The sequence below is a fragment of the Sceloporus undulatus genome, chromosome 6, assembly GCF_019175285.1.
Source record: "Sceloporus undulatus isolate JIND9_A2432 ecotype Alabama chromosome 6, SceUnd_v1.1, whole genome shotgun sequence".
Taxonomy (NCBI): domain Eukaryota; kingdom Metazoa; phylum Chordata; class Lepidosauria; order Squamata; family Phrynosomatidae; genus Sceloporus; species Sceloporus undulatus.
Window position 1 is genome coordinate 97,754,628 of NC_056527.1, and position 23,426 is coordinate 97,778,053.

Below are 23,426 nucleotides of genomic sequence, written 5' to 3' on the forward strand. Positions count from 1 at the left end.
ATAGCAGGATAACATACTGATCAGCCAAAGGTATCAGGATTTTGGCTTTGGTTGAATTTCCACCTCAGGCAAAAGATTTTTAAAAAATTACATCACTTTGCAAAATCAAACTACAAATGGCTTGTCATTCCATAGCTCAAGAAGCTACTGTGTAAAGGTCAGTTGTGGACTCTTAGCCCTAAATATGCATATATAGCTTTGCTGGTCCTTGACTACATGGGACAACTGCAGCTGAATTTGGATTCAGTAGCCTAAATGCGATGGTCTACAAAAGAATCTAACAAACCAGAGTAGTTCTCAAAAGAACCAAAGTTAAAGAACCAGTGGTCTAGTTCATGGCTGCAAGAGCTGAAGAGGAAAATCTCAAGGTGGAGTCTAGGCCCTTGGCAGGCTGGCCGCTACTGGAACAGGAGGGGTACAGTCTCCAGACCTGCAGGCTCTGAACATGGCGGTTGACCTTGGACGTCCTCTCCTTGAGGCTGGTGATGGAGTCCTTGGCTCGCAACAGGCCGCTATTGCTCACTTCCTGCTGGGGGAGAGCGTAAGAAGGGGGCAGGTCAGGTGAATAGTCCAGTTACTTCTGACCTCTTTACACTTTCTGGGCATTTCTTTCAACTCCAAAAACTTTAAAATGGCAGGCCGCAGTTGAAGGCAGCCCTTTCAATGAGGGAGAGTCTGGGACCATAGACTTTAGCTTATCATGAATTAATTAGGAATACAGTGACTAGTTCCTTCAAGGTAGAAGAAGGGAGCACTTGTGTGCAACAGATCTCCCACAAAAATCTCCTTCAATGGGAGAAAGGAAGCAGAACATTACTCTGGATGGGTATGAGAGCAAATCTGAGAAACTAGGAAACTGAGATGAAGGATGAGGAAAGCAGAGCAACCAGATGTGGAGCTGGGAAGGCAGTGGGAAAAAACCATGCCAGGGAAGGTTTTTCTTGATGAAAGAATGCAAGGATGGGGAGCTACCAATAGCTAGAAGGAATATCCTTCCAGATTTTGCTAAGTACTGTAATACACTTTAAACATACTTTAAAGGTGAGCTTTTCAAATCATAGACTAGCTATTACAGAATTATGGAAGGGGGTATCCTCGCTCAATAACTTGCTCAGAGTGAGGCAATTCTACAACTCCCTAATTTTATGTTTATACCAAGTTTGAAAAAAAAAACTTTTTGGGACTACAGCTCTTAGAATCCCACAGCCAACATAAATGACCATGCTGGCTGGGAAATTATGGGAGCTGTAACCCCCCCCCCCAAATTCTGTGCAGGACTAGTCCAGCCTAAAATCCTGTGGGTTTAAACAGCTCAGATTATGTGCCAAAAAAACCTTCTGCCAACATATTCTGTGCTTCTAAAATGTGCCATGACAAAATTCAGAAAGTTATTATTCCCCACTTGGCATGAAAATGGTGAGAGAAACGTAAATCTATTTAATTTCTTTCTGTTGGGCTGTTGTCAAAGGCACCAGAGTAAGGCTAATAAAAACCAACTGGCAATCTTATTTCAAAAATGTTCTCTCTTTGATCAGAGATGGGAACTATGTGACCATGCAGATGATGGTGGATGACAACTCCCAGCATTCTCCAATACAGGCTGGAAATTGCAGTCCTAGAACATCTGGAGGGCTACATGATCGCCACTCTAGATTTAGAGATAAGATACCCCAGATGATTCTATACCTATTTATTAGTAATTAACTGAATTTGTGAATTATTTAATACTTTTTCTTAGCTGATAAAGACATTAGAGAGAGAAAGGGATGACCATCTCAATCATTTTACAAAAAACTGTCCAAATTTTGGGGTGCCCATCTATGACACAGAGGTTAGAGTGCAAGGCACTATCATTTAGTTGTTAAAATACTGGCCTAGAACTAGGACTAAGGAGACCAGAGTTCAAACCTGCAAAGCCACAAAGTTTATCTTGCTAAATTGCCTATGGCTAATCTTTTAAGTCTAATTAATTTCACTGATTTATTGCATCAAAATAATAGCAAGGAATCACTGATGCCACACACAGCTTCTCAGAGGAAGTATGGGATTAAATGTATGAATATAGTAATTTGCCCTAACTATATTTTACACTGCTCATTAGAATCTCCCAGAAAATAGAAAGCTAAAAGGAATAATGTAGAAAGGAAGGAGGGTTCTTGTGGTCTCAATCGGTGCTACTCAAAGTGGTGGGTCATGGACTAGTGCTGTTCCCCGAGAGTTCCCAGGAAAGAAGGAAACAGTTGTAGCTAATGGGCACAAATATGGTACTGGTCCCTGGTGCACTGGTGAAAAAAAGGCCAGGTCCCCACATCATATACTTTAAGAAGCACTGGTCTAGGTAAGGGATTGTAATCCCAAAACAATGATTGATATTTACTATTTTTCATTTGACTGTGGCTATTGAGATTGTGGCCAAAATTAGTTTGATAAGGATTGCCCATAGAATGAGAGGTCGGGTATATTGTCTCCTTCTTTCTGCAGTATCAGCTTGTTACTCAAAGGATTGACATGAGAATGACAAGTTCCTTTTAGGCTTTCTTTGGGTATACATCATGGATGAACAACTGTCAAGGGTATGAGGCTGTGTTTGCTCCCTCATAAGACCTTAGATCAGTGGTCCCCAAACTTTGGTCTTCCAGATATTTTGGACTTTGGCTTCCAGAAGCTCTAGCCAGTTTTACCAACAATCAAGAATTCTAGGACATGAAGGCCAAAACATTTGGATGACCAAAACTGGGAATCACTGCCTAAGAGAGTGATACCTTTCACCGTACACCCCGAAACAAATATGAAGAATTTTTTTTTTTTTTTTTTTGCCCTCAACTGCCTCTGAACACTAACTGGGAAGCATTTTTGCCACATTTTGGTTCCCTGGGCCATTTTAGTCCAAGAGAGGGCTTTTAAAAAAAACAAGAAGTGACCCAGAACCCACTTTTTTAAAAAATTAGTCTCTACTGGGCTTAAAATGCCCCAGATGGCTGATAACATGGCAAAACTATTCCTCCCCATAACTCTTTAAGGGGTAGAGGGCATTTTGGGTCGAATAAACATTTTGAACCCTGAGAGACCCTGGGGACGGTAAAAATGGCCCAGGGAGGGCTGCATGTAGCCTCCACTTTGCCCACCTCGGCATGCATACTGCAAAAAGAAACAAACAATGAAAAGAAAATGAAAGCCAAAAAATAAAAGTTGTGGTTTTCCATTTGCCTGAACTGAGGGAGTATAAAAATGGAAAATAAATTGACCCCAAAATGGTCATTCTAACTGAGTCCACAGTAATACCAAATTATAGAAATGAGGGCACTTGTATGCATTTATTAATGTATAAAGCATGTATGTAGTGGCATCGCTAGGGCGTGCGGTGGCATGGACCATACCTGGTGACATCTCAGAAGAGAAATGACACCTGGCCGAGCGCCCCCCACCCCCATTCATAAAATAATATAATGACTACTAATAGCATTATTATTTTTTGTATTAAATAATGTTCACTTGTTCCTTCTAATGCATTTTAAGCCCAGTAGAGGCTTCTTTTTAAAAACTGGGGGAAATTATTTTTTGCAGTCATTTTGGAGGATTTGGACTATTTTTCTATTTTTTAAAATGTACTTTTGTAAACAAAATTAGAGATAATGAGAAAGTTTTTAATACACTTCTCTCCATAGAATGATAAGAGTTGGAAGTGACTACAAGGGCCATCTTTCCAGTTGCAAATCCTAAAATAGTCTGTTCCCTCTGGTAGAGGATGTTATTTCTGGTGCTCCTTGGATATTTTTTGTACATGAAACAGTGGTGGGAGGCAGGATCTAGTCCTCAGGAAGCAATATGTCTGAACATTTTGTTGAGCTATAGCTACCAAGTAATGCCAGGTTTTTAAGTCTGACAGAAATTACGAAAAAGCATGCCAGACTGAAGTGGGTGTCTTTTGAACCTCTTGCTGGCATTACTTCTGCAGTACACCTTGGACGTCTGGTCTGAGGATACAGCTGATGTAGAACCAGGAAGCTATTCTCCACCTATCAGTGTGGAATTGTGGGATCACATTACACAGAAGCTGCACATTTCAGCTCCAGAATCAGCATGGGTATCCTGTGGCCTCCTAGGAACCATTCCGATGACTGGAATTAATGCTGGAATTTGGCTGCTTGTAGACTTCAGCAATTTACTTGAGTTTGCAATTTCTGTCAGTCTTCTGGCTTTGCTAGGAGGCTATATAATTAAAGTTAATGTTCAAACAGAGATCATTTCTGGGGTTCTATGGTGTGTGAGCTGGACACAGTGTATTCAGGCTAGTATATGGGTTTAAAATTTATGGCTATGACCGCAGGGCAAGAGTAGAGTGTGGTGGCTATTCAGGTGGCAAATGGTGGAAGCATGTGGCGGCACAGATCTGGATGTCCCCCAAAGTCTGCCCTGAACCCCCTAAGCTAGCCTGCTGCTTTCGGGTACAGTAGGACTTGTCCCATGCCAGTAAGGAAGTTACATCCAGATGCCACTTCAATCACCTTCTTTACATGAAATGAGAGGAACCACCTTGTCCTTTGCCTAAGGCAACAAAAGGCCTTGGCCTATCCCAAAAGTAAGAATAATGTGGTCCTCCAGATGCTGTTGAATTGTAGCTCCCATCAGGCCTAGCTAGCACAGCCAACGGTGGGGAATGCTTGAAGGAAGTTCACCAACATCTGGAGGGACACATGATTGAGATCTTTCAAGGACAGAGGTGTATTCTGGGGGTGGAATTAGAGTTTTTGGCTGTTCTGTTAATGGAACAACATCAATTCAAGGTGACATGTTCATCTGACAGAACAACACAATTATACTTCATTCCTTTCTTCATTAATTCCTCTCCTCACCTGCTGGCTGGAGGTGTCGTCATCATCTTCAGACCAAGCTGGCTTGATGGGGAGCAGGGGAGCATTTCTTTCTCCAGCTGCTCCCCCAGGAGAACTCCCATCATCCGTGGATTCATTCTCTGTAGTGGAGTCATCACGCTCTCCATCAGTTAGGTTCAGGAGGGAAACATTGGTGCAGGCAGAAGAACGCTTCAAGTTGAGGTTGTTCCTTTCACTGGTCAAGTGCGGCTCAACACTGGAGTGGAGAAAACAGTGTGCGTATCAGCCACGACCAAAGGATGACATCCCTTAGCATGAAACAGTTACTATCTGGGACTATAGCATTAGCCCTTGTTTCCCCTTCCATAACCTCCCAACTGTAATCAGGTGAAAACCAGGATGTGTGTGACCAGGCAAGCAGTCAAGATGGTAAAAGTTATTAATGAGGAATAACAAACAAGTTAGGAGAGGCTGCATTAGTTTCCTTTTGCCCGAGTCTATAGAGAAAGGCAACACCCTGCCTCTCCCAGTTGTCTCTTCCCTGCAGATTATTAAATGAGATTGTCCCTGCCAAATCACAACAGTTAGAGGGTATGCCATACTGGCTGGAGGATTCTGAGAGCTGTAGCACCAAAAGGTACCTTTGTCAAGATCTAGCCTTTATTAGACAACAAATGTCAAAGGAACATTTGTGTAATTCTGCTGCACTGAAAGACAATGACTATGGTATTTAAAGACTAACAGATTTATTATAGTATAATCTTGGTTTGAGTGTTGGACTATGACTCTGGAGAGCAGGGTTCGAATCCCACTGGGTGGCCTTGGGCAAGTCACAGTCTCTCAGATTCCCTGAAGAAACTTGCCAAGAAAACCCTGTGATGGATTTGCCTTATACTCGCCATGAAGTCAGAAATTACTTGAAGGCACACAACAACAAGCTTTTAGGACCCAGAAAGTCCATTTTACCAAATAAAAAGGCTCTTGATTCCTGGTTAAATGGCAATTTCACTTCCTCTGTTATTGTTTCAATTCTCAGGCTTGTTTCTAAACCAAATAGGAATTATTACTCCAAAAGGATAGGAGTCCAAAATCCTATGTTTGGTGGGGAGACCCTGCTGCTCTCCAAATGATGTTGGATTCCAACTCCCATTTTCCCTGACCTTGCTTACTGGGGCTGATAGAGTCCAACAAAATCTGTAGGGCTACCAGTTTATCAGCCATTTTAGAAGGAAGGAATCTGAAATATTAAAGGGGCAAAGAGACAGCTATGAAGCCAGGGTTTCTAGTTTCCTAGGGACTATCATCTTAAATTTGTGGTCCTATGCCCACTTCCCTGGAAGTAAGTTCCAGTGAATACACTGGGATTTAGCAAACATTCATAAAACCAGATTGACATTATGCTGCATCCTTTTTCCTACATAAAAGTTAGAATGATAAATGAGAGAAGGAAAGATGGCAAACAGAAGAAATCCCTTGATTTTTCTGAGAAAGAGGAGGAAACTAGTTAACTGTAGGGCAGGAGGGAAAGATCCTTAAATTTTGCAAGAAAGAAATGTGGTTGCTAGAACAAAGAATGCTGAACATGGATTTAGGATCTTCAAGGTTTGATGGGACAGGTGAGGGGCTACACCAAATTCAAGCAGATGACCAGGTTCATTAATTATCTCATCAATAAGTGTCTTTGAATCTTGTAGGAACTGAGATACAGATCACACTTCTAGGAAACTAAAGTGTGACATGGCTCATCCTCAGAATAGGATGTTTTCCCACAGTGTCTTTTAAAAACTGTAAACCATAACTGCTCTCATAGAAATGTCACAAACTGCTTTCTCCCAGCCTGAAGCATCTGTTCATCAGCTCACCTACTTTGGTCTATTCTGGTCTTTTCCAGGTACCCTCCAGATGTGTGGGACTGCAACTACCACCATTTCATGGTTGGGTACGGTGGTGGGATTTGTAATCCCAAACATCTGGAGGACACCAGATTGAGGAAACCTGGGGGTTATTCAGACGGAGAAAATAATCCAAGTAGAAACTGGGTTGAATCTTTGTTGTTCACATTAATTTTGAATGCATCCAATTAAGTTTTTTGGGGAGCTGACAAAAACCCACTAAACCCGGGATAATAATTTTTGGGTATTTTTCCAGGTTTTTCTAAAAGATTTGCATCATTGGCTGTGTGAATGACCAATGCAAATAGCCCTGGGATAAAACTCTGCATGCCTAGCATGTGCTTCAAATGCATCCGCATCGTCAACTCCATCTTTATTTGAGTGCTGACACATGTGAGCAAATGAACTCACAAAGATGTTCATAGACGCAGTTCCAGAGTGTAAACAACAAAACTGGAATGTGTAAGTGAGATTATTTATATGGTCGTGCAAAAAAAAAATCCACACCAATGTCTGAATAAACCTTTGGTCTATTGCAACAGGCAGTATCTCTCCAGAGTTTCAAGCAGATCACATGCTAAGACCCCTTTAGCTTGAGATGCTTGAGGTTTGAACTCAGCCCCCCTCTGCACAAAAAGAGATCTCTTGCAGTCAAGATGGCAAATTGTTTCTAAGCAATGTTCCCACAGAGACAATGGTATCTACACAATGTTCCCTCAGAGCAGTGGTTTGAGTGTTGGACTAGGACTCTGGAGACCAAAGTTCAAATCCCCGCTTAGCCATGGATACCCACTGGATGACCTTGGGCAGTGGTTCTCAACCTGTGGGTTACGGCTCCTTTGGACGTCGAACAACCCTTTCAAAGGGGTAGCCTAAGACCATTGGAAAACTCTTATTTTCGATGGTCTTAGGAACCAAGACCATTGGTTGGGGGTCACCACAACATGAGGAACTGTATTAAAGAGTCACGGCATTAGGAAGGTTGAGAACCACTGACCTTGGGCAAGTCACAGTCTCTCAGCCTCAGAGGATGGCAATGGCAAACCCCCTTTGAAGAAGAAACTTGCCAAGAAAACCCTATATGGTAGGTTTGCCTTAGGGTTGCCGTAAGTCAAAAACGACTTGGAGGCACACAACAACAATGTTCCCCCATCCCTCCCCATGCCCCAAGTAGCACATTGAACTCCACCTCCACCCCCTTCCTTCCCAGGGCTCCCACCCATGGAAAGAGACGGCTTTCTTCTTTTTGGGGAAGCCCTTGGTGCTGCTAGACTTTCCCAGTTGCTCTTTGCTTCCTTGAGGCCGACCCTCTGCCCCCGTTGGTGTGTCTCCAGCCTCATTGATTTCCTTGGACTGCCAGATAGTCTTGACCACAAAGTTGGCCATCAATAATCCGGTTCAAATGCGAATTTTCTTTCCTACGCTACACCAGGGAATATCGACCACCTCCAAGCCAACCGGCTCTCCAAGGAGGGCAGAGATCTCCCAGCTGCGCCCCATGATCTCACAACGGTTGCCGTGGCGCCTTAGGATCACATGACCCACACTCCTCCATCTTGTTTTTTTGCCACCAACATTCCATGCGGTCAGAAGAGAGGAAATGGGGAAGATTGGTTGGGAAAATGGTTGGAAGTAATAGAAATGGACCAACGGATTTAAAAAAACACGAAACGAACAATCTGAAAAATATCAACAAGACTGGAAAAAAGGGACCGACTGTCTGAGAATTACCAATAATAAGATATACTTGACATTATACACAAACATTATGCAAACAATCCTCAGGCTTTCTATACATGATTTTGATATTCTCTTCTCAAGGTTCAAGATCAGAGTGACCAGGGTGACCAGATATGCTAACTGCAAAAGAGGACAAGGTATAAGTAGGGGCACTGCAAAATGGAGGACATTCCAGAAAAATCTAGGGCATGACCAAAGAAAAGCTAAAAAGATTTATGCTTCTTCATTGTGCCCAAAATGGAGGACGTTTTGGAATTCCTCCTGGAAAGAAGGCTGAAATGTAGACACATGTCTCGGAAAAGAAGACCTGGAAGTACCACTGCTGATGGAAATTAAACTTTTATGTGATGCAGATTTTAAGCTGCAGGTTTTCCAGCCCATCAGCTACAGACACACAAATTTGTGATGCGTTCCATATATTTTTTTAATTTTAATTGTTTTTAAATTTCTGTAGTAAAGTGTTTAAAGTGTTCTTATTTTGTGAGTTGCCTTGGGCCCCTTTCTGGGAGAATGGCGGTATAAAAATGAAATTAATTAATTAATTAATTAAACTCATTTTCTCAGTGCAGCCACCAAGAAGTAGTTGGAAAGCTTCCATTTCCATGTTTAAAAACTAACTATGGCTTGCCAACACCAAGAAAATGTGGATAAGCTTGATTGTTTAAGGAGCTCTCTTAACCACAATTTAGAGAAAAGATGCAGCGCTGAACCAGCTAATCTTAACAGCAAGCAGAAAGTTCTGATCTCCACCTTGCAGTTGGACCAAAGGAGGAAGGTGACGGTACTGCATTAGACCATGGTTAAACTGCAAATACTTCCAGTGCTGGATCAAATGACCCTTTTGTTTAATCCAGCATATATTATTGCATATATCTTAAAAAGCAACCGGACGGACAGTAGCACAAGTGGACAGTCCGCATCTTCGTTTGGAGATATCTTTGAATGCAGAGGTGGGAAAAGGTGCCCCCTTCTAGCTTTGTGATCTGAAGACCTTTATAGCACCTGCTCTTCTTTGTGCCACAAAAAGTTACTGGGGGGGAAATGTGTTTTCACAGCTGGAGGGGCAGTTTGGGGTTTTAAGGGGCTGTAGAGAGCCAGGGTAGTTAGTGGTTTGAGTGTTTGACTCTGGAGATCAAGGTTCGGTTTCTGCTTGGCCATGAAATCCACAGGGGTGCCTTGAGTAAGTCACACTCTCTCAGGGGAAAGCAATGGCAAACCTCCTTTCAACAAATCTTGCTAATAAAACCCTATGATAGATTGGTTTTAGGGTCACCGTAAGTCAGAAACTATTTGAAGGCACACAACCCACTAAATTTTAATTGTTTTGACAGGACAAAACCAGAAGCATACTGCTGGCTAACTCACTTTTATTTTTTTAAAAGTCTTGATCTTACGACAACCGACTGGAAGAGTCATGGCTGTGTCACTGAAATCTTAATTTAGGCTGCAATGTTATATCTACACACCTGTTAGGAACCCTGATTAAATTCAGTAAGATTTGTTTTGCACAGACCGTTGTAGATTTGCACTATTAATTTACTTAAAGAGCAACAGATTCCCCATGTAAACATAACAGCTTTGACAGAAAACACCATTTCCCCTCTCCATGCTTGACAAAGCAAGCGTGTGAAGATCAAAAGCTTGCTTGCTAAGCAAACTAAAAGCCAACATATACATGTTTTCCCATTTAAATACTTCCCGCACAATCTGTCACGTAAAAACCTCCTTACGATGCAGTCAACTCCTTTGTGTTTCGAACTAGTGCGGCAGCAACAGCCTAGTCAGGGAGTCTACTGCTAAGTATCTTTATAGGGAAAGGGATTGACTCACCTGTTAAAGTAACAAGGCATACATGGATGGCTTATGGGTCACGCACATCAGCCGCAAGGACCAGAACTGTTGCAAGTTGTTGGAGCGCACAGTCAGCTGGCAATCTGTCCAACTTCAATACACAGAATGGCATATAGAGTGTTGATACCTAGGTCCAAAACACAATACAGAAATAATCCAGTTTGAGACCGCTTTAAGTACCCTGGCTCAATGGAGTTTATCACACGGGAGGGATTTCTCTTAATTTTGAATGAAAAGAAAGTGGGGCCAGAACGCATTCATGTGAATTCGCTAGTTCAGCGTATTTAGATGAATGCAAATTGACTTCCCATTGCTCGAAAATAGCTTGCCATTGCCCGAAATTGCGTGTGATCACCTCTCACACAATAATGCAAAACCCCATGAATGCATTCAGACTGACTTCCCATTGCCCAAAATTGTATGTGGTAGTCTATCACGCAATAACGTGAAACCCCATGATTGTGTTCGGATTGCCATTGGATTATACAGTACAGTACTTCCAATTTCCCTTGTCTGATAAACTCCAAAGCTAGGGAATTCCAGGAACTATAGTTTTGTTAGATATTTAGCCTTCTCTGTCAGAGAGCTCTGGTGCCACAATAAACTACATTTCCCAGGATTCCATAGCACTGAGCCTGTACAGTCACAGCAGTCCCAAACTGGATTATTTCTGCAGTGTGTTTTGGACCTTTAGTCATCTTTGCTTGTAGGGAGAGTTTAGGCCTTATTTGCTCCAGGACCCATTTATTTGTCTTTTTAGCAGTCCACATTATTCATCTCAAACGAGTGGATTCTCTTCCTATCAGCTTTCTTCACTATCCAGCTTTAACAACGTTCTAGATTACTCTCATATAACGCTACTATGCCACTTTAACTGCTTTGGCTGCCTCCTGTTGCATTCTGGGTTTTGTAGTTCACTAAGGCCTAAGAGCTCTCTGAGAATTCTAAATGCCCCCTCTGTAAACTACAAATCCCAGAATGCAACAGGAGGCAGCCAAAAATAGCAGTTAAAGTGGAATAGCAATGCTATAAGAGTGTAGTGTGGTAATCTATCAAAGAAGTTTATCACACTGGGACTAATTTCACCATTAAAGAGAGATTAAAGTGCATTTAAAGCATCCCCCAAATGAAGCCAAACGGTAATTGCACGAGTGATTATCACACGCAGAAGTGATATAAAAATGCATTGTGGCTGAAATCCTGAAAGTAAAAAAGATGTGCGCTAATGCTTCTTTGTGACCGCTTTAATGGTGGGTTTTGTTTGATGTCGTCTGAAATCGTTTCGCGTAATTATGCGATTTTCCCGGGATATTCATGGGATAAACTCCCAATCTCCTTCATGTGACAAACTTCATAATGTCTTCACACTTCACATGATCTAATTTCTTCATGGCCACCCTTTCAGCTCCTAGTCTTCTGATTTTCCTCCTAGTAGACTAAAGTGCCATGTCAGTCAGTATGGTATACAGTATTGGTTCGAGCATTGGACTATGACTCTGGAGACCAGAGTACGAATCCTAGCTCAGGTATGTAAACCCACTGGGTGACATTGGGGAAGTCACACTCTCTCAGCCTCAGAGGATGGCAATGGCAAACCTCCTCTGGAGAAGAAATTTGACAAGAAAATCCCATGACGGTCGCCCTGAATGGAAACAACTTGAAGGAACACAACAACAACACACTAAGGACAATATTACACTACACTGTTATGGCGCTATTACAGTATTCCACTTTAACTGCTATGGCTGCCTCCTGTGGAATTCTGGGGTTTGTAGTTTATTGAAGCCTAAGCGCTCTCTGACTGAGAAGGCTAAATCCCTAAACTACAAATCCCAGAATGCAATAGGAGGCAGCCAATAGCACAACAGTGTAGTGTGATGTTGTCCTTGTTGTGAAATTGACCACTGCAGAAATAATCTGATTTCACACCAATTTTAACTGTGCCATGGCTCAGTGCTGTGGAATTCTGGGAACTGTAGTTTCTTTCTGTCACCAGAGCTCTCTCTCTCTGTGACAAAACTACAATCCCCAATATTCCATATAACAGTTAAATCCTGTTTGAACCCTACTAATTTTTCTCTTAATAAAGGACTCCATACTCGAGAAACATTGGAGGATTCGAACCCACAAAAGTGGAGGATTCGAACCCACGACTTTCCCAATTTTTTGTTCTCTCGACGCCTATTGGTCCAAACTCAGTGACGCAACAAGCCACGCCCCTCCGGAAACGCAGCCCAGTCTCCAAGCCTCCTCTCCCCAAACGTTCCTTTTGCCGCCGTTCCACTGTCACTTCGTTCGACCAATCAAAAGAGAAAAGAAGCATGACTGACAAGAAGCTCGTCGTCCAATTAGAGAACCAGAAGGAGTGTTGACTCTTCGTCGCTAGGGCGGGAACTAAGCTTGCTGATTTCGCAAGAAGCCGGAGGCAGAGAGGGCGGGGTTTTCCTTTGAATGACATTCCCTAAGAACCAATGAGAGAGAGCGCTTTGCTAAAAGGGAGGGAGGAAGAGGAATAGAGGTGGGACACGTCGTAAATTTATCCAATAGAAAACGCAGAGGGCTTAGTTGACATCAATAGGACCCAATGGAAGAGAAGAAGAGGCGGGACTATTACCACTCGCGTAAGAACGTGGCCAATAGGAACCGGGATGCGCTTGACAGGTGGCCTCTCCAACCAATCAGGTTTGTGAGGGAGGCGAAGGGAAGCCAATCGGGTGGCTCCGGGTCGGGTTCGGTGGCTTGAGCAGGGCCAGGTTTTGGGAGGGGGGGCGCGGAACGGAACGGAGCACATCGCCGGGGAAGGGGGGGAATCCCGATCCGCCACCGCCACCATGCCGGCCGTTTCCAAGGGAGATGGGATGCGGGGGCTGGCCGTGTTCATCTCCGACATCCGAAACTGTGAGCCACGGAGGGGCCTGGAAGGGAAGAGAAGGGAAGGAGGGAGGGGCGGCTGGGAAGGAAAACGGGATCCATGGCTGCATCTACACTGGAGAGATAACCCGGTTTGGTACCGCTTTAAGTGGTCTGGCTCATGGCTATGGCCCCACAACAGATTCCAACTCCCAGAATTCCATAGCCTTGAGCCAGAAGAGAGTCAAAGCGGCGCCAAACCGGGTTCTCTCTCCAATGTGGATGCAGCCAGAGTCCCATCATGGCACGTTTCCTCTTGCTATGGTACTCCTCTGAGGCTGAGAGAGTGTGACTTGGACCAAGGCTACCCAGGGGTTTCATGGCAATGACAACCAACCTATTCCCCCTGTTGTTGTTGTTGTTGTTGTTGTTGTGTGCCTTTGGATTGTACCTACAGCGCTTGGTACTCCCTGACCATACCCTTTAAAGCCCTAACATGGGTTTCATATGGCCTCCTTAAGCAAAGAATACTCAGAAGTGGCTTTGCCATCTCTTTCCTCCGAAATATAGCCTAAAGAACCGGGTACTGATTCATATCCCAGAAACACACTGATAACTGGACTATTATTGTTGTTGTTATTGTGTATGTTGTGTGCCTTCTGGTTGTTTCCAGCTTATGGAAGGTGAAAGTGGTTTTCTTGCAAGGTTTCTTCAGAGGGGGTTTGCCATGGCCGTCCTCCGAGGCTGAGAAGGTGCGACTTGGCCCAAGCTCACCCAATGAATTTCCATGGCTGAGCCAGGATTCGAACCCTGGTCTGCAGAGTCTGACACCCAAACCATTACGCTACACTGGTCCTGCCACTGGAGCCGCCCTCCAAAGAGAAGGGCACCTGGTTGGGTGCCAAGTGGAAGCTGGGTTTGGGAAATGAGGTGGCTACTTCTCTCTCTCTCTGAACAAATCTTGCCAGGAAAAGCCCATGACAGGTTTGCCTTTGGGTGGCCTTAAGTTGGAAAGGACTTGGAAGCACACAACAGACACACTCCTTGAATGCTAGAGATGGTTCAGACATGGATCAGAATGGAGACTGCAATTAAAGAGATGAGAAGACTAATGATAGGAAGGGCAGCTGTGGAAGAACTAGACAAGATCATAAAGCAGGGGTTCCCAACCTTTTTTGTCTAATGGAGCCCTTATTTCTTTGGCAGAGCCCCTAAGAGGCCTACCATATGTCTTACAAGTTAATAGGGTTTAGCATATACTCGACTATAAGTCTATCTCATGTATAAGTTGAGGATTGGTTTTAGGGCCAAAATTATGGATTTTGCTATGACCCATGGATAAGTCGAAGGTAAAACTTAGGGGCATGTAACAAAGGAACTAAAGGATGGAGCAAGGAAAACAGTGCTAAAGAATGTACAAGATTCCAGCAGACGTAACTGTTTGTGCTCATAAAGCCTGAATGGCTGAGAGAGCAGAGGAGGGTCAGGGCTTCCAGGACAGATTTCAGTCTTGGTTTTCACCAGGGGATAGTTCTTGAAAAGATTAAGTCTGAAATCTCCCTGGAAGCCAAGATGATCACTTTGAGGTTGTCGTCTTTTGGCCACATCATGATTCACTGGAAAAGGCAAGAATTCTACGAATGGTGGAGGGAAGTAGAAGTTGGCTAGGGAATGGGTGCTGGAGGATATTGGGGATACCAGGGGAGATGCTGTCTGAGGTGTTACGTTTGGAAAGCCTCGGGGTCTTTTGCCTGGCCTTCAAAAGACTTCTAATTTCTACAGGAATAAAAAGTTTGAGTGGAATAAAAAGCAAAAAAGTTGTAAAAGGAGGGCAGGAGAAAGGGCACATGAAGGAACCAGAAGGGAAAGAGATGGAAGACAGCAGAGGGAGATTTCAGGCTTAATCTGTTCAAGAACCCATTTGTTTGTCTTTTTGGGCATCTAAGGTGTTCTCAGCACTCTTCTCCAGCGCCACATCTCAAATGAGCTGGTTTTCTTCTTATCCGCTTTCTTCATTGCTCAGCTCTCGCATCCATACATACTGAAGGGGAATACAATGGCTTGGGCAATTCTAACTTTCGTGCTCAGTTGTACATCTTTAGGACAGGGGTCCCAACCTGTGCTCTAAGGAGCATTTAAGGCTCCATGCGCACATCCCAGCTGCTCCAGGAAAATGAAAGATATAAAAATGGGATGAAATCAAAGAATAAGAATATATTCTTATATGTACTATATATACTCATGTATAAGTCTAGAAATTTTAGTCAAAAAATTTGACCCAAAAAACCTGAGTCCCTTGCATCCTGGTTTGTTCAGTTGTGGGATTCAGTACCCTCCTTCTTTCCCATGTCCCAAGAACAAGGGCATTGTGGGTGAATCATGCACAATCCTGGCCTGAACAAGACCAGATGGATGGATGGCCACACTTCTTAGGGCAGTTTGAGGCCCTGTATGAATTACTCTTCTTGGGCTACATCCGCATTGCAGGGATAATCCAGTTTGACACCACTTTTAACTTCTATGGCTCATGGGAATTGTGATTTTGGGAGACATTTAGCCTTCTCTGTCAGAGCTCTGGGGTCACAATAAACTACAAATCCCAGGATTCCATTGCATTGAGCCAAAGTAGTGTCAAACTGGATTATTTCTGCAGTGCAGATGTAGTGTTGGAAAGCATTTTTTGTTGGAGTTAGAGGGGTGTAGAGGGTTAAAAATAATCTTCAGAAACTGTCAAGGGATGCTGTTGACAGCAAAGTGAGAAACAGCTATTTACATCCTGTGTACAAAAAGGGAGGGGGGACTGAGTTCTGCTTTGGGAAGACAAAATAAATAAGAGATAGGCTCCTGCCTGGCGTGAGTCAAATTATTTGTTCCCCATGCATATCAGCTAGAGCCTAGTGTAGAAAGTGCTGGCCATGAGGTCAAATGCATGAGGCTGATAAGAAATACATATTCATAGCCCTCAGCATTATGTGGTACTTAAAAGAGGCTGGCAGTTCCTGGGCTGAATAGTAAGTATAAATAGGAACCTCGTCATTTTTCTGCTTGCTTCTCCAGTAATAGAAAAGATGCTAGTAGTGGTTGAGGGGATGAGGATGTTGTTACATTTAAAATCCAGGAGATCTGCATTCGGCACCAAGTCTTTCTTTCTAGACTTTTATGGGGCTGTTCCAGTGTGGCCAGAAGTGTCTGTTTCCGTTCACTTTCCCTACTTCCTTCTCAAGAATCCCGGTCTCTCTCTGCCCCCCACCCTTCCTCTCTTTGGTGCATACATTAACAAGAGAATTGTGCAACATCAGTTTTGCAAGGATTGTACATGAAGCCATTGGGGTGCTTGCCAGTGTGTTACTCTCCATGGATGGCAACCTTCAGGGCTAATTTCACACAACCATTTTTAGACTTTCATCCTCCTATAGTTGATTCCTCTCTGTTCCTCACCACCCAAAGACCCCTGGGGGAGTCTGTGAATAAGTCTGAATGAGAAAGCACAAGCTATCCTAGAAAACATCCCCAAAAATGAATTGGCTGAGTCTATGGGAAGCTGTAATTACATCATAGGTTGGAGCATTCTTAAGATAACTTCACTCCATAGGAATTTTAGGGAAAGATTGTTGTGTGGTGAATTTGACGTAGCTAAAGACTGTGTGAATCATTGCAAGATCAGTGGAGAGCATATAAGCTCTTTTCTTGCAGTTCTGTTTGAAGACTGAGGCTTCAATATTGAGGTTGCTATCTTGGAGCTGCATTTGACTGCTGTTGCTGGCCTTGACATCTCTGGAAATATTATGAGGGGAACTTATAGCTCAGTGGTAGAACACACACTTTGTATGCAGAATTTCCCAGGTCCAGGCCCTAGCATCTTTGGTTGAGTTGGAAGGGGATGGCAAAATGTCTCCCTACCTAAGAACCTGGAGACCCGCTGCCAGTCTTAATACTGGGCTGACTGAACACATAGCAGAAATGGAATAAACCAATTCATATGTTTTTCAGATTCTAAACATAGGCAAACAACAGGCTTGCAGTATCTACTCCAGTATCTCTTGGGATCCCAAGAACCACCAAATGAATGCTGGAGCAAAAGACCTAAACTTAGAATTAAAAAGAATTCTGTAGCCAGAAATTTGTTTCCAGTACAGTAGCAGAACTGGCTTCAGACCTTCCACACAAGTATTCACTTCTTGATAGCACAGGCTTCAACAGTAGAGGGGATGCAAGAGTATTTTCTCTCTCTCTGTCTCTTCACAACAAGGAGTCAAGAGTCTTGGTCAGTCTACTGCAAAACAATGAGATCTACCTGTTGATCCAGATATTCAATCTGTCCTCTTCTGGTTTAGAACTGCAAGATCAAATCCCAGCTCAGGGCTCAACTCAGGGTTTGTTTCTGAAGCGGCTTTATACTGATATTTACCTATCATGTCTGATCTCGTAGAGGTTCTAATGTTCTGACAGTTTTGTTCCAGAGGGAAAAGAGCGGAACAGTGAAAAACAAGCTTTCTTTCTGGAGTGGGAGTAGTACATGCCTTTAAAATTGTGGTGCTCTATGATGGCCACTTTTAATGTAAGAGGACATTCTGTTAGTTGCAGCTTGTCATTCAAGACTAACAAAAGCTGCAGCTGCTGCCAAAACCTCCTTGTGAGTACAACTGTTAAAGGTGCAAAAAATTCTGTCCACCTTGGCAGTTGGCCATTCCTGTCCTGGAAAAGTTCAGATCCCTCTTTGTAAAAATTACCTGTCCACCCTCCTTTTCCAGCTGCGAAACAGGCACAAAATACAAATGAGGGGATGTCAAATAACTGAATGAAGATATCCAGCCCCTTTGCATTCTCAGTGTGCTACTAGGTATGAGGTAGATATGTTTGCAAGGTGTTCGAAAAGTGTTTACTAAGACCTAATGGTTAATATTTTGAGATGGGATGTTGCATGTAAGATGCTTGAGTCACAGATCTCTGTTTCTCTGAAAAGACAGCCGTGTGTGTTGGCGGTTGTAAGTGTGGAGAAAATTCTAAAGGAATTTCAAAGGAACAACAGTTCAGGCTGGTTTGTCTCTCTAGCACCAGTAAATGAAGTTGAAAGCGGCTAAGTAAGCTTTGGGGAATGTGTGGGCATTGCAGAGCCTGAGCCAGAGAGAAGACTAAGTCTTGGTGCTACTTTATAGAGAGATGTAGGAATCTGTTCCAGTGTTAATGCATGGGGCTTACTGGCTGAAGACCTGTGGACTATTGAATTTCATCATGGACTTTTATCTTGTCCAGTTTTTGGCTTGGATATTTCAGATCCTGTAGAAGGGTTGTGGCTAAGGAGACATGGGCAAGACTAGTGCCTGGATGGAAGATCCCTGGAAGTGACTGTCTTGTGGAATACAGTAAATAAACATATTGCACAGGCCTTCTGCCTATAAATCTTTCATTTTAACAGATTCTCTCATATACCTAACCTGCCACTATTGGGGGTCCAGCCGGTCTTCCAGTTCCCATAACTCTCAGCTCCCATCATAGTTTAGCAAGCTTGGCTAGAGGTTGGGAATGATGGGAGTTGTTTCAAAAAACTGTTCTTGCTGCCCAAGCCTTGTGAAATATAACAGTATTTGACAGTGATTCCGAAGTAATCTTAACAGGTACTGTTGGAACAAAAAGAAGGATCAGTCCATGTAATTCTGTGAAAGTAATATTTTAACTCACTTTTGAAAAAGCATTTTTCCCCTTTAAGAAGTATATTTTTCTGCTTCAGTCTCAACACACACAGTACAGTATGTATGTTGTATTTGTAGCCTTCTGTTTGTGACAGGTGAAAGAGTGGGAGAATATATTTCAGACCAGTCTCCTCTTATAGTTTAAACATACAGAGGAGGAGTGTCAGTGAACATCGATGCCTCTCAAAAAAGAACACTTTCAGCAATTTGATATAAATAATTGCCTCCACCCAACAGACTGAATGAAGACATCCAGCCCCTTTGCATCCAGCAAGGTTGGCATTTTACTTTAACAAACCAGGGTGTGAATGAGTAGAATACTTGAAGCCTGTTCATCTCCTGCCTTTCATGGTAGCAGATAGAGCAACCTGGCAGGGGATAACACTTCATAATGTCTGAAACTGGAATTATAGTTTGATGCCCCCAGACTAGATGCAATTTGTAAACCAACAATCCTGACTTGTATGGATTCGTAAACCACAATCTTGAGTTCAGAATTCATGAGAATCTCTCCCTTTACCCACTTTTGTCAGATGACAGGCAAAACAGGGACTAGGCACTAGGGATTCAGCCTCTGCTGGATGGCATTACACTTCCCCAGATTCACAGCTTGGGTGTACTGGATTCAACCCTAAGTCTGGAACCTCAGGTTTTTGCGGGGTGTGTTTGCACAGTTAAGACTTGTGTGCCAATTGTGTCCACTTGTAGAGACACTGGTGGCATGTGCCTTAGTTACAACCTGTTTGAATTACTGTATTGTGATCTGTCTGGGACTGTCTTTGAAGATTGTTCGGAAATTTCACCTCTTCCAAAAAACTGCAGCTAGATTGTTAAATTGGGATGGCTGCAGGGAATGCATAACTCCCTTGTTGCAACATCATTGGCTGTCGGTCTGTTTCCAGGCACAATTCAGCATCAGATAGAAGACTTGTAAAGACTTATATGGCTCAGACCCAGGTTATTTGAAGGAGCATATTCTCCTATATGAGCCTGACTGTATTTTGAGATCTTTTAGGATACCCTTTCTCTCTGTCCCACAATTGTTGTGTGTATGTCTGGTGGAAACAGCGGAGAGGGTATTTATTGTGGGTTTTTCGGGCTATGTGGCCATATTCTAAAAGAGTTTATTCCTGACGTTTCTCTGAAGATGCCAGCCACAGATGCAGGTGAAACGTCAGGAATAAACTCTTCTAGAACATGGCTACATAGCCCGAAAAATCCACAATAAATTATGGTTGCCAGCCATGAAAGCCTTTGACTTCACAGAGGAGAGGGTCTTCTTGGTGGCTGCTTCCTATACACACTTCCTAGAGAGGTTAGACTAGTGCTCTCCTTGCTATCGTTTTGTAGGCATATGAAGACATTTTTGTTTTGGCAGACCTTTGAGAGTGGATTGTTCAGAGGAAAGAGACTTTCAGAATGTGCTGTACTGTTTATTTGTTTTCTTTTTAATGATCAGGCTTTTAACTGCTTTTAATTATATTGATGGCTCAGATCTATTTTTAACATTTGTATGATGTGAATTTTTTAGCTGTATCTGATTTAAGCTTTGTAAGATGCCTTGTGTCCCAGACTGGGGAAAAGTCAGGTTATAAATAAATATAATAAATAAATAAATATGAAATGGGTTGCATGCAGGAGCATGCTTCTTATTTACATCCTGCTTCATTATGCCATCTTTTTTTCCCTCTCTAAAGTAGGCATTGGCAATCTCTAGCCCTTCAGAAGCTTCAGGAGCTCTGGAATCCAGCTTTTGTCAGTGGCAACTAGTATGGCCAATGGCCAGGAATGATAGGACTTATCATCTGGAGGACCACAAATTCTTCAGCCCTGTCCTAAAATAATGTGCAGACATGACCTCAGACAGTTTTGCAGACTGAATTACACAAAGTTTCTGTCTCCCATTTTCCTTCCAGTATATGGCTGTTTCTACTCTTAAGCATATTGCATCCCACACGTTGGCAAAGAAACTTTATATAAATAGTCTTTCTCCTTGCTTCTCAATCCCCTAAGATCCCAGTCATTGTACCCCATAGGCAAACCCACACAGTAAGCAGTTGCGTATATAAAGGATCTGGGTGTACTTCCTCCTGATATTTTTTTCATAACTAAATTGTTTGTGCGTTGTCTTCTATCTGTTGGGTCAAATTTCACCTTGGTTCTTGTCATTTAAAGTGGACATTAGTCTGAATCCTGTTGGTTAGCCCCAAACAGAATAGACCCATTGAATTAGTTGTTAAATGGTGAGTCAAAACATTGATAAATTCTATTGATTCATTAGGTCTACTCAGAACTACTATAGTAACAATTTATGCCATTTTGTGAATAAGATGCAGAATTCTCTTCTCTGCAGACGACACTATTTATAGTTCATCATTACTTTTATCAGGGGCCATCTCAAGTTGATATAGTCTATAGTTCTGTTTGCCTTCTCTTTTGCAATTCTGATATGGGATGAATTAGTCCCTGTAGCCATAGGGGAAGGAGTACATTACCCTTTGTCTTCTTTAGAGGTGATGTATGTGGACCTTTTTACCTTTAGGTAAGGGCCAAATGTAAGATTCATGATTGGATCCTCTCCCAATTTGATTTTCAGTGAAGAGCAGCACTTGTCTTAGTGCAGTGTAGGGGTCTTAATCCTTTCCCCATGTAGTAGGTTACCTATCTATGTTCCTTCACATCTCTGAGCTGGACAGACAGAGTGTGGTTTTGCTGGATGGCAAAGGAGATTTATATTGTGAAAACAGAAGTGGGGGATAAATTTTTCTTTGCCCAGCATTGCTATTCAGGTTGGAAACAGAGGCCCATTTTTGTTTTTAAATTGTTCTTTTTTTTAAGTTGGGAGCTCTGAGTGTAGATCTTATGTTCAGTGTTATTATACAAGATTTGTACAGAATTCTGGAAGTGTTAATTTTTGGAAATTCTGCTCCTGGAATCTTCTAAATATGGCCAATGATTATGTTGCATTGAGGATTCTGGGAGTTGCAGTCATAACAGTAACTTTTTTGTGTTCTGCCAAAGCAGTGTTGGGATGGGGAGTCTGGGAGAGGTAGAGAAAGGTTATAGATGCTTCTTTAAAAATTCCTTGTTTTATTTTTCATCATGTTTTGTTCACAAAGCATCTTTGTGTATGGTATATGGCTGGGCAAGACTTTTTGTTGCACTTTGCTTGGAGAAGACTTATCCAGATTTGCAGATTTCTTCATAGGTCGGAAAGAACATGAGACTGAAAAAATATGAAAATATGATAAACCCACACTAATGGATTTGTTCTTCTGGGACCAAGGCTAAGAGCTTAACTCTTAAAAGCCTGAGTTTGAATTGTTCTGTATTCAGCCACATTTGAGATGCTGAATTAGATTTGCCACAATTCTTTGCTCTCTTTTCCAGCAATTTATTATCTTCAAAAATGATATGCTGAACAGGAATCATGCTGGGATTAGCTGTATCTATGGGATTCAGCTGATGCAGATGAGGGGAAACTTATTTTAGTTTGTTTTTGAAGTAACAAGAGTTCACAGACCTGATAATCAGGATGGCAAGAGGTTTAAAATTTTTGGATATAGAGGAAACCAAAGCGAAGAGCTTTTCCCATCCCTAATGTCAGGGGTTACATCAATTTATTGGTGTGTGTTTTCAACCCTGCAGTGGCCAGTGCATGTTCTAGGACCTGCATGTGGTCAAAGGGCTATTTTTACAGCCTCTGTGTTGCTCTCAGACTTATTCCCCATTGCCTTCCATGCTAAAATGTTGTTTTCCACACATACACAAAAAGATTATATCCCACTTTGGGAAGCCTCCAGGAGCAGCAATTGTACAACAATCTCCTCCCAAGTTTTCCAAGCCACCCCATCAAACCAGAAGTGAGCTTCCCACTACATTTGTTTTTTGCTTCCTTCCACATACTTATTTCTGCATTATGGGGGCTAGTGCAGCCTCTGGTTGGTCTTGGAGATGGGACTTGTCCTCTGGATTGGATGAAATTTCCCATCCTTCTTCCAGTTGCCAGATTTCCTTGATTTGTTTCTTGATATAGTAAGTAGGTATTCAATACCAAGCACATCTAAGTGGGTTGAATATGTGCTCAAAAGAGAAAGCTGGTATCTTCCTTATTTGAATGTCTATCTTTGATTTCAGGTAAGAGCAAAGAGGCTGAAATAAAGAGAATCAACAAGGAATTGGCCAATATCCGGTCCAAATTCAAGGGTAAGTTTTCTTGTGTGCTTTTGTCTCTGTCTGACTGTCTCTGTAACTGTCTCTCTATCGCATACACACATACAGAGACACTGACCATGCAGGAAGCATACTTTAGCTGTTTCATACTTTAGCTCCCTAAAGCAGTTCCATGACTCAGCCCAGCTTACTCACTGCTTCTCATTTTTCTTTTTCTCTCCTCCTCCCCACCCATCTCATGGCTATGCTTATCTGTAGTCACTGTCCAGGTTTGTTCACGTTCTGCCATTCACTTTTTCTAATCCTCTGTCTGCGGTGCTCTGTAAAAAGGGACAGTAAGGTCTTCGCTGACAACAGATGAAGGATGACCCCTATCCTCAGGATGGAAACACTAAACA

General features: G+C 42.7%; 2 protein-coding genes across 16 annotated transcripts in view; one reads left to right on the top strand and one right to left on the bottom strand.

Annotated features, from left to right (window-relative positions):
• TSKS (testis specific serine kinase substrate) overlaps positions 1-10,340 on the bottom strand; it is a 29,915-nt gene extending 19,575 nt beyond the window's left edge. For 5 of the 12 annotated variants that reach the window (XM_042471326.1, XM_042471322.1, XM_042471320.1 and 2 more), the window contains exons 1-3: positions 7,944-8,223; positions 4,854-5,088; positions 431-529 (exon numbers count right to left, since the gene is read on the bottom strand). In XM_042471326.1, the coding sequence (XP_042327260.1) occupies positions 431-529; positions 4,854-5,088; positions 7,944-8,110 (501 nt within the window). In that variant the 5' untranslated portion in view covers positions 8,111-8,223. Of the gene's footprint in view, positions 1-430; positions 530-4,853; positions 5,089-7,943; positions 8,224-10,294 lie in introns of those variants that run through there. The other 7 variants (XM_042471324.1, XM_042471323.1, XM_042471319.1 and 4 more) reach the window with 3 other exon arrangements.
• Positions 10,341-13,050: 2,710 nt separating this feature from the next.
• AP2A1 (adaptor related protein complex 2 subunit alpha 1) overlaps positions 13,051-23,426 on the top strand; it is a 40,794-nt gene continuing 30,418 nt past the window's right edge. For 2 of the 4 annotated variants that reach the window (XM_042472741.1, XM_042472743.1), the window contains exons 1-2: positions 13,051-13,213; positions 22,993-23,061. In XM_042472741.1, the coding sequence (XP_042328675.1) occupies positions 13,147-13,213; positions 22,993-23,061 (136 nt within the window). In that variant the 5' untranslated portion in view covers positions 13,051-13,146. The remainder of the gene's footprint in view (positions 13,214-22,992; positions 23,062-23,426) is intronic. The other 2 variants (XM_042472740.1, XM_042472742.1) reach the window with 1 other exon arrangement.